Genomic DNA, 11601 nt, shown 5'->3' with positions numbered 1-11601 from the left:
AGAACATACTTTTTTTTTTCTTTTCATAAAGTTTAATTTCTCAATTAGAAAATTGAAAAGTAAGATTTTAATTATTTGAAAGCTTACTTGATTGATGAGTAATGCTTAAAATCTTTATGGTATAAACCCGGCTTTAGATGGTTGATTGTCTTCAAATTGATAAATGGTAGTTTTTTTTTATTCATTTTTTCATTCGTTCATGTACAGAATATATATAGAGGGTAATTATCATTCTAAGAATGGGAAAGAATGATACAAGGAAAGAATGATATAAGGAAAGAACAACTAATATCCTAATATCTCAACTTTCCTAATATCTAAACATTCATAATATTTCAACACTGAATGATATAAGGAAAACATTCCTAATATCTCAACACTCCCCCTCAAGTTGGTGCATAGATGTCACACATGCCCAATTTGTCTAAAAATTCTGAGAACACTTGACTTGAGACAGCTTTGGTGAGGATATCGGCCAATTGATCTTCTGATCGAATCTTAGGCAATTACACAATCTTATCATCCAATTTTTCCTTAATGAAGAATCTATCCACCTCGACATGCTTTGTACGATCATGTTATACTGGATTATGAGCAATGTCATATGCGTCTTTATTGTCATAAAACAATCGGATTGGTTGTCTAGATAGGTAACCTAAATCCTGTAAGAGGAGTCTTAGCCATAATGTCTCACAAAGTCCAAGAGTCATATCTCTAAATTCTGCTTCTGCACTTGAACGAGCGATGACATTCTGCTTCTTACTTTTCCATGTCACAAGATTACCACCTACAAATGTAAAGTAACTAGATGTAGATCGCCTATCATCCACTGTATTGACCCAATCAGCATCAATATATACTTCTATACTCTGATGATCAACATTTTTAGCGAACAAAATTCCCTTCCCAAGAGCATTCTTCAAATACCTCAAAATACGCATGACTGCATTCATATGTTGCTATTGAGGATTATGCATGTATTGACTGATCACTACACTCAATGCATAAGCAAGATCTGGTCTTGTATGAGCTAAGTACATTAATCTCCCCACAAGTCCCTGGTATCTTCCCTTATCGGTTGATACTTGATTAGACTCAACACACAATTTCAGACCTTATTCTATTGGTGTATTAACAGGTTGACATCTCGACATTCCAGTCTACTGTAAAAGATCTAAGACATACTTTTTTTAAGACAAAAAAATTCCTTCACTTGATCGAGAGACTTCAATCCCAAGAAAGTATTTCAGAGGACCTAAATCTTTCATTTCGAATTCTCTAGATAGATAATTCTGCAGAGCTTTTCTTTCTTTAGGATCATTTCCTGTAACTACCATGTCATCCACATATACGATGAATGCCGTAATCTTACTATGTTGTTTTTTTAGGAACAAAGTGTGATCTGAGTTACTTTGATGATAGCCAAAAGCTCTCATTGACTTTGTGAACCTTCCAAACCATGCTCTCAGGGATTGCTTCAACCCATACAATGACTTCTTCAATTTGCACATCTTCTGACATTGCTTTTCTGACACCATGCATCTTGGTGGAAGATTCATATATATTTCTTCAGATAACTCGCCATGCAGAAAGACATTTTTCACTTCGAACTGTTGTAATGGCCAATCCAGGTTTGCAGCTAAAGATAGTAATACTCGAACTGTGTTGATCTTAGTTATAGGTACAAATATGTCTGTGTAGTCATTTCCATAAGTTTGAGTGTACCCTTTTGCTACCAGTCTTGCTTTAAATTGTTCAATATTACCATCTGCCTTGTACTTCACAATATAGATCCAATGACACCCAACTGGCTTTTTTCCTGGTGGATATTCTACGAGTTCCCATGTTTCATTCTTCTGCAATGATTTCATCTCTTCATTCATGACTGCTTTCCACTTTTGATCAGCTAAGACTTCCTCTACGCTGTTAGGAATAGCTATAGTAGATAATTGATTTACAAATGACTTATTTGATTCAGACAAACGATGGTTAGACACATAGTTGCTCATGGGATATTTGACTTTGGTAGACAATTCAGGTTCATATGTGGGTTTAGGAATACCTCTATTATGACAATGTGGTAACCATTTCATGAATGGATCAGGTTCCAAATTAAGAACACCCTCAACAGACGACGATTGGTTTGGTATTTCAATGAAGGCATATTCGGACCCAAATTGTTTAGATGGTTCAAATTCATCCTCCTTAGAGATATGATAATCATAACTGAAAGTCTGAATTTCCTTGTGGTACTCCCCCTGAAGTTCAGAATCAGATGAAAAATACATCGAATCTTCATAAAACACCACATCCATTGTAATAAACATTCGTTGAGTTGGAGGATGGTAATATCGATATCCCTTTTTGTGCAATGCATATCCAATAAACACACATTGCAATGCACGAGAAGTTAACTTAGTGCGTTGGTGTTTGTGTATATGCACAAATGCCACGCAACCAAAAACACGAGGAGGTAGTGACGGTTGTGGCAACTATGACATTAGTAAGAGCTTGGAGAGGTGTTTGGAAGTCAATTAAGCTGGAAGGTACCCGATTGATCAAGTACGCGACATATGTGATTGCTTCTCCCCAATAAGATATTAGTATTTTTGCTGCTATCAAGGAAGCACGAACAACCTCTAACAAGTGTCGATTTTTCCGTTCAACGACTCCATTTTGTTGGGGTGTATTGGAACAAGTAGTCTGATGAATGATGTCATGTCCTTCCAAATACTTTTGAAGATCAGAACTCTGATATTCTCCACCATTATCGCTACGCAGAACCTGAACCTTTGCATTGTACCGAGTTTCAATCATTTTATGAAAATTTTGAAACAACAAGTTCACTTCATCTTTGGTCTTCATCAAGCATAACCAGGGCATTCTGGTACAATCATCAATAAAAGTAACAAACCAACGTGAGCCACTCAAAGTTGGGATTTTAGATGAGCCCCAAACATCAGAATGTATAACCATAAAAGGAAGCAGACTTTTATTCAAAATTAACGGAAACGAAGCACGATGACTTTTAGCCAATTCACAAATATGACAACGGAAACCAGAAATATCACTCTTTGCAAACAAACTAGGAAACAATTTTTTTAAATGACCAAAGGAAGCATGTCCCAGACGTCGATGCCACAACCAAATTTCAGAATTTTTCTTCTCCCCCTCAAATCCATCTGTCATTAAGGCTTGTTACAACTTATTTGAATCCTTTGACTGCAAGTCCAAGTAATAGAGTTTTCCTCACTTAATACCACAACCAATCGTCTGTCTTGTTTGGATGTCCTTAATAACACAAAATTCAGGCTAAAAAATGATTATACAAGATAAGGTTGCAGTGATTTGAGAAACTAACAAAAAATTGTAATCTAAAGATGGAACAACTAAAAAAAATCCAAATTCAAAGTATCAGTAAGAGTTAAGGATCCTTCCTTAATGACTGGGGTTGTGCTACCATTGGCTGTGGAAACAATTTTTTGTGAGGAAGGTCTAAGGGGTGAAACTTGTCTAGAATCAAAAGTCATATGATTTGTAGCACCAAAATAAATTATCCATGCACTATTAATAACAGGTGTAGAAGTATTTAAAAACTTACCACCATAATCTGTAGCGGCTACCAATGCAGAGGCTTTCTCAGCAACATTAGCCTCTGTTTTTATTTCGGCAACAGTTACAGTTGAGGTTTTCTTGGAATCCTTTTTCCGTTGATCACAATTATTATTATTAATAACAAAGTGGTGATAGCCTAAACATGATCTAAAGGTCCATGGTTCAAACCCTCGGTTCCTCATTGTTTTCCTGATCATACCAAGAGTCGTTGCTTTGAAATTGTGGGATATCCAGACTGGTGGATCAGTCTGGATGCAGTGAGTGCATTTGAAGGTTGACTTATTAATATTAGGGCTTGTCTTAGGATGGTTGATCGTTGTCGGACTACCATAACGACAAAATATCCAAGATTTCAGTTCCATGACTCTGATACCATATTCAAATTGATAAATGGTAGTTTTTTTTATTCATTTTTTCATTCGTTCATGTACAGAGTATATATAGAGGGTAATCACCATTATAAGAATGGGAAAGAATGATATAAGAAAAGAACAACTAATATCATAATATCTCAACTTTCCTATATCAACATTTCTAATATCCAAACTTTCATAATATCTAAACATTCCTAATATCTCAACATTTAATGATATAAGGAAAGCATTCCTAATATCTCAACAGATTGATACTCTTTGGATCTTGAAGTTGTGAGGGAAAGAACAGGAAGGAAAAAGATAAGGCAAAAAATATAGTTAGAAAAAATAAAATAAAAATTGTAAACTAACTAAAATTTAGTTTGAATAACTTCGTTTTATTATTTTTAAAATAAATAAATAAATAAATAAATAAATATATATATATATATATATATATATATATATATATATATATATATATATATATATGGCAAGAAGAAGTTACAACTATTTTTTATGTTGATATGTGAAGCATTATTGACTGGTGTTGGTTCAGTAAAAGGACAGCATGTCCATCAATCATGATTATTCATTTTTTATTTAAATATTTATTTAAAATTTTGGAAAAAAAAAATATTATAGATCCACATATTGTTGTAAAGGAAGAGAACACCAAATAATAATAATAATAATAATTCAAATAGAAATTTAGAGAAAAAGAATGATAAACTTTTTGCAACAATGTTATTCCAAAAACTATATTTTAAATTGAGATCATTAAAATAATAAATATTTGAATAATATGTATAATTCCAATATTTATTGTTACATGAGAAAGTTGTAACATAAAAAAAAATATCCACAAAATTTTTAAATATATTTGTAATATTAGATGTCACTCGTTCTTAGAACATGCCAGGTTAAAACTTTATTATTAAGAAAAATTAGTGAAAGAAGAATAATATAATTTGTTAAGATTACTTCATTAAAATTTTAATTAATAAAAATCAGTGAGATGAAACTTGATTTAAGAGAGAAAAAATAATATCTTTATAAATATATTTCTTACAACCAAGTTGATCTTGTGCTACTTAAAATACACAATCCATCTCTTCTTAATTGTCACCAATAGCTTTGTGTGAGTGCCTTCACAGACATAGATTAGGTAGGCATGTTAGAGAACGTCCACATCATAAGTAACTCCACAAACCATGGAAGATTCAAATGATTCTCCAATAAACTCAACCTTGACAACCACTTTTATTTCATTGAATTCAAATGATCTTGTTGCAACAATCTTAACAACTTGGCTCCTATCAACATTCAAAATTTGTTGGATAATGTAGATATTTTTTTTAATAGAAATATTAATTGATATCAGAAATCTGCTGATTTGACGAGTAAAATAATTTTTCAAAATAAAATCTTAGCCTATCTACAAAAATTATTTTCAGCGTTATCCTAAAAGAAGATTGATTTAACTGCTTTTCCCCTCCAAAGAGATAAAGACAAACCCCTTTCCTTATGACTTCTTCGACTCCGACTCCAACTCCATCAACCACTCAAAGATCACAATCCTTCTCATGCATCCGCATTGAAAGAAAGAAATCCAACCGCATTGAGAAAAAGAAATCGATTGAATCCATCAAAACGAAAGACTGGATTTTCTCTGGAAAATCAATCACTCAACAGACATGGCCCAAGAAGGTGGCAATGATGAAGAAAAGTGGTGGCTGTGCATCGACAAGACTGGAACACTATGCAGAACAAAAAATGTTGTAAGCGATCCAGCATGCATGGTGATCATGGAACCCAACTCCGGAAACCAGGACTGGACCAACAAGTACTGGACCACCCATATCATTGGAGCTGCATCTGGAGCTACCGTCTATAAAGCTTCCTTCTATCCGGACTTCGAGACTTTGGAAGCTTTGCCTGATTACGAAACCTTTGTAGCCATCAAAGTCTTCAAGGCCAAACAAACAACTGAGATACAGAAGCTGAAGCAAGAACTCCAACACAGTGCCTTTCTTGCTGGTCATCCTCACCCCAACATAATCCGAATCAAAACCGAATTCGCTGTCGGTGATAATCTTTATGTCGTGATGCCTTTCATGGCTTGGGGTTCCCTTCAATCCATTATATCTTCTCGCTTCCCAGAGGGTTTTCCCGAAGAATGCGTCCGCATAGCTCTCAGAGAAACCCTAAAGGGCTTATCATATATCCATCGGATGGGCCAGCTTCATAAAAATGTGGACGCCAGGTACATCTTTCTTTGCCCATATACGCCAGCTATAAAGCTCGCCTTTGCAGCATCCCTCTACGAACAAAATACCAACTTCCTTGGTCATGGACCCTCTTATGCCATGCCTCACTGTATGTGGCCAGCACCCGAGGCCAGTCTGAATTACACTAGCAAGGCTGACGTATGGCTTGTTGGCATCACTGCATTGCAGCTGGGATATGGACTAAGAGTAGCCAATCATAACAGTATGGTTGCCATGGTCAAGAATTTGAGAGGAAATTACCCAATGGAAGACCAAAAGTTCTCCAAATCTTTTAAGCATTTGGTGGCCCTATGCCTAGATCCAAACCCATCAAGACGGCCACAGCCAGACCAGCTGCTAAGGCATAGATTCTTCGGTAACTGTCAGGATGTTTGTTACTTTTCAAATATGGTAAAGCCACCAGAACAACAGAATGGAAGAAATTTGGAGGTACGAAGATCATGAATGACACTAATGTGTTTTGATCAGAGCAAAAATATTATCATTCATTTGAAGTTTAGATCAGCATCTTCTCTTGGGTTAGTATCTCTGAGTCGAGTCGAATTGTCTTGTTTGATGACATTGAAGCAGAATGGAGTTCCATGCATTCAGTTCTTCGTCATTTATTTAATTTTCTTTTGAGCCTAAAATTGGTGTGGAAGGCTATTAAGTTTATTAGAGAGAAATTTGAAAATTCTCTTCACATGTGCCTTAGCTATACTTGTTATTTTTTACAATCCTTTGGCGTGGTGTTATATCTTTGATTAGTTAATTAATACAGAGTAGTTCATAGATTACTATTTTTTGAACTTCTCATGGATTCCCATCTCCGCTCAGTTTGTATTATTTTTAATAAAGATGTACAACCCATTTCATCAAAATCCAAAAGGTTTACATGGTATTGGAGCCTTCAAACATGCAAAGAAAAATGTCTTCAAGCATGCAATTCCTTAACAAAATCCACATATTTCAAGATAAATAAATCCATATAATAGAGGTGACTTTGGCGACGTATAACTTCAATTTAATTTATATTGAAACATTGGATTTTAATTATGTAAAGAAATAATTTTTTTTTCTTTTATCAAACCGTGTCAGCCAAAGTCAAAGCGGGTTGGTCAAATTAGGCCGGTCAAAGTCAAATCGACTTGGTCAAAATCAAATCGTGTCGGTCAAATTCAAACTATGTTGCTCAAACCTCACCCCTACCCAATTACCCAAAAACCCAAACCCATCACTTGACCTAATAACAAATTTTGTATCCATAACTTATCAAATGATAATGTAGAATAGATAATGGCTAGATTATACACCATTATCATGCAACCACCTCTTCCGTACCCCAACAATTCTATAAAAAAAAAACCTAGATTTTCTATAAAAAAAAATATGAAAAAAATCTTTATTACTAGAAACACTTAGATTTTTCGAGAAAATTTTTTAACACATTTAAATTTTATGGGAAAAATTTATAGAAAAAATTCCTTGTTGCACAAAACACTTTGATTTTTCGGGATAAATTATAGAAAAAAAAAAACTTGCAACATAAAAAAGCATCACTAGAAGGGTGGAAGACTAGAAATCATACTCATGGCCGGCCTCCACCCACCAAGAATCACCTTTAAAAAATAAATAAATAAATAAAAACTTGAATGATTCAACATGAGTGGCTCTAATGCCCATTGTTAGAAAATTAATAAATGATAAAACCTTTATTCACCATGTTAGAATCCCCTACTAAATCCTCAAGAAAATTAATAGGAAGACATACATGTATCCATGAGTGTAATAGTGGGGTTTTCAATTTTCCACGTCTAAAACAGTGTAATGTAGAGAATTTGAACTTCACTCAATAATAAGATGTGAGTAAAATAGTAATATGTTCCGTTTAGATTGGAACCATAACCGCATTATACATGTACTCTATTTTATTTGTGGGTATGCGCGCACACCATACACATACAATTAATGTTAATATGTAGGCCTATAGTTGAAAAAATTTCCCCACAATAATAGTTTCCTTTTATATAAAGTTAAAGTCTATCTAATAGAAACTATTTTTGAATTCTATAAGTGGAATAATGTTTGCTAATATAATTACCAATTTGTAATATAAAGTTATATATTTTTATAAATTTATGTTTTTAATACCATCAAACAAATTTTGAACCCCGAAAAATGCCAACCAATTGAAGCTATAACGAGTAGACTTTAAGATATATCATGCAATTAACATCCCACAAATCATTCATAAAATTGATACAATCTACATGAATGCTTTCCAACAAAAGCTGAATGCACACATTAAATCAGAAGACCCACATTTATATATATATAAGAAAAAAAGGGTCATTGTCGGAAAATAGTTTGGTACTTAAAAGAATTGAATACATCCATTAAAAAGCAAGCTCCAGTGTGTTCATCAGTCTACTTCTTTGACAACAGCACATCACTCAACAGTTTGTTGAAGTTGTTGTAAGAAGACCCACCAGGCATAATGGCTTCTTCTGCCAACTTCTTCCATTCCATGGCCTTCTTCTTCATCTTCTTACCATTCTCTCCATCCATCAGCTCTCTCACAAGCTTTTCCACCTTGTCTCTCTTCACATTACCATCAATCTCCATCCCTATGCCCCATTCACTGCAACAATAGCGACAATTGGTCGGTTGCTCGGCCCTGAATGGCATGCAAATCAGCGGCACTCCTCCACATATGCCTTCGCTTGTGGAGTTCCAACCGCTATGTGTTACAAACCCTCCTACCGCCGGGTGCTTCAGGACTTGTTCTTGCGGACACCAGCTTGCTAACAGGCCTCTATCTCTTGTTTCAGTTACAAACTCGGGTGGCAAAGGCGCTGAGTCCCCTGGCACCAGATCAGGCCTTATGATCCATAGAAAAGGCTTGTTGCTATTAGCTAGTCCCCAAGCTAACTCTGTGAGCTGTTGGGGTGTCATCACAATCACGCTCCCAAAATTCACGTACACTACTGAGTTGGGTTCTTTGGAATCGAGCCATTGGAGACATTCCGGTTGTTCTTTCCACAAACTTGAGCCAAAAAATTTCAACTTGTCGTCGGAAATCTGATGAACCAAATGCTGAAGAGGGCCGATGGTGTAAACTGGCGGAAGGGTGGCTCTGAGGGCATCCAAAACATCTTTTTCCAATGCATCGAAAGTGTTCAAAATGATAGCAGAAGCTTTATTAGCTCTCTCTGCCTCCGCGATCAAGAAGTTGAGCATGATATCGTTGGGGTCTGTAGTTTTGAAGAAAGCTGGAAAATCCCTCAGACGGATGGTTTTCATCATTCCAGGAATGGAATCAACAATGGTATCTAAGTACCCATTGGTCAGACAGCTTTCATCTGTGAATCACACAAAGAATATAAGCATTGTTTGGAGGAAGATATTTGGATCCCAAATTCATGTTACAGGCGTAGAAACTTGAATAAGCATAAACTTTTCTATTTTGGTGAAATCCATGGAAGGTTGAAGAGTTTTCAATCACTATATTTGAAATCATTGACCAAGATACATGGTAATTTCAGATATCTTTCTTTTTTTAGGAAAACTTTATTATAAGATGACACTGAACTTCCAATCTCAATGTTTTGTTTATACCTAAATCAGGACCCGTGAAGACAAGTACAACAAAATGGTCCCAAAAATAAGAAATTAAATATATATATATATATATATGAAGAAATAAAAAAAAACTAAAAAAAAAAACCTTTCTTTTTTTAAGAAAACTTTATGATAAGATGACACTGAACTTCCAATCTCAATGTTTTGTTTATACCTAAATCAGGACCCGTGAAGACAAGTACAACAAAATGGTCCCAAAAATAAGAAATTAAATATATATATATATATATATATATATATATATATATATGAAGAAATAAAAAAAAATGGAAAAAAAAACCTATTATTTTAATGTTAATTGCAATCACTATTTTCATCAATCATTAAATCAAAAAAGTTCTGGAACAACAAGCTATATTATGTATTTTATATATTATAAAAATCTAAAATATATACAATTAAAAATAATAATAATATTTCATTTTTTATATTTGATATTACCAAATTAAATGATAAGAATAAATATAAATATATTAATATTTTTAATTTTATTAAATAACATGTGTATAACATTTTAAAATTATAAAGAACTTTGACAGAGTCTTTCATTTTTCTATCATTATAAAAACCGATCCTACCATAATGTACTCTTAATTATAGCGTGACACATTATTTAAAATTTTAAATGTTATTATATTTTTTCATGCATAACATTACATATTAGTAAATATTTGTGTTTATTTAATGGTTTTAAATAATAAAAAATTGGAAAAAAAAAAGTAATATTTTTGTATATTTTATTCTACAAGTGTAGCTAATAATGTATCACTCTTATGGCCCAATGGATCGACCATCATTTTGATATCCTTGAGATCCAAGGTCGACTCCTCCCACCTAGTTTGCATCAAATGGAAAGAAAACGGACTGATGGCTGGCAGGGTTGACCCAAAGGCTGTAACTTCACTGTACAATTTTTGGGAACCGGCTACTGTTCAGAAACAGTCCAACCCATGAACGGTCTAATTGATCCAACCGGACCGGACAGACCCCGATAGATTGGACCGGCCGTTCCATTTTTGAAACCTGAGCTATTGGATTATTGGATAAGACCGAACCGAAATGCAACCTCAGCCTCAGATAGAGATAAACGATACCTTTGAGTGGTATAAGACCTCTTTGAAGGAGGTCTCTGTAGTGCCTATACCCCAGAAACCCACATGCGCTTGTCGTCCAAAACAGCACTTCAGGCACTCCAAACTTCTCAGCAGCATCAAGAGTGAAGGACATGACACCATCAGACACAATACAGGTCACAGGCGGGCCAGCAGAGGAGGAAGGATCATTGAGTTTAGAGATGAGGTTGCAAAAGGGCGCCAAGCTGTTCTTGGAGGTGGATTCACAGACAGAAGCGGTGGGTTGGGTGATATCAGCATCGCTTGGTGGGAGGCCATCTGGGATAGTCTCAAAGCGAAAATCAGGGAAGCCATCAAGATAGTTGGGGCCTTTAGACCTGAGCAAACGCTTGTGGTTGTGCTCAGTGTTGACAAAAGTGATGAAAAAGCCTCTGCTGTGAAGCAGTTTTGCCATCTGCAGCAGTGGGTTTACATGGCCTTGAGATGGGTATGGGATGCACACAGCATGAGGTTTATCAGAAGCTCTGATTGAAGCCATCTCTCTCTCTCTCTCTCTCTCTCATGTGGGTTTAATCACATGACCTTGAGATGGTGTACTTATTTCATTTGTATTCTTAAAAAAGAAGGAATAAAAAAATCCACCAAGAT

At 34.9% G+C, this 11601-nt stretch overlaps 2 protein-coding genes across 2 annotated transcripts; one reads left to right on the top strand and one right to left on the bottom strand.

Annotated features, from left to right (window-relative positions):
- The first annotated feature begins 5665 nt into the window (after positions 1–5665).
- LOC104878957 (serine/threonine-protein kinase BLUS1) lies at positions 5666–6703 on the top strand. Its single transcript, XM_010649948.1, has one exon. The coding sequence runs from the start codon at positions 5666–5668 to the stop codon at positions 6701–6703; it is 1038 nt and encodes a 345-aa protein (XP_010648250.1).
- A 1740-nt stretch (positions 6704–8443) lies between these two features.
- Positions 8444–11601, bottom strand: LOC100261535 (7-deoxyloganetin glucosyltransferase). The gene is made up of 2 exons (XM_002271332.4): positions 10975–11601; positions 8444–9600 (listed from the first exon to the last, which is right to left on the bottom strand). The coding sequence occupies exons 1-2, from the start codon at positions 11489–11491 to the stop codon at positions 8666–8668; spliced, it is 1452 nt and encodes a 483-aa protein (XP_002271368.1). The 5' UTR covers positions 11492–11601; the 3' UTR covers positions 8444–8665.

The sequence above is a fragment of the Vitis vinifera genome, chromosome 3 (assembly GCF_030704535.1).
Source record: "Vitis vinifera cultivar Pinot Noir 40024 chromosome 3, ASM3070453v1".
Lineage (NCBI taxonomy): Eukaryota > Viridiplantae > Streptophyta > Magnoliopsida > Vitales > Vitaceae > Vitis > Vitis vinifera.
The sequence above is the reverse complement of the archived record's forward strand: the minus strand, read 5'-3'. Positions and strand labels throughout refer to the sequence as shown.

What these genes read in the sequence shown, in the direction of transcription:
- LOC104878957 (XM_010649948.1), top strand. Translation starts at nt 5,666, where the DNA reads ATGGCCCAAGAAGGTGGCAATGATGAAGAAAAGTGGTGGCTGTGCATC.
- LOC100261535 (XM_002271332.4), bottom strand. Translation starts at nt 11,491, where the DNA reads ATGGCTTCAATCAGAGCTTCTGATAAACCTCATGCTGTGTGCATCCCA. An exon ending in AGGTCTTATACCACTCAAAG is followed by an intron (nt 9,601 to 10,974) that starts GTATCGTTTATC and finishes TGTGATTCACAG; the next exon opens with ATGAAAGCTGTCTGACCAAT.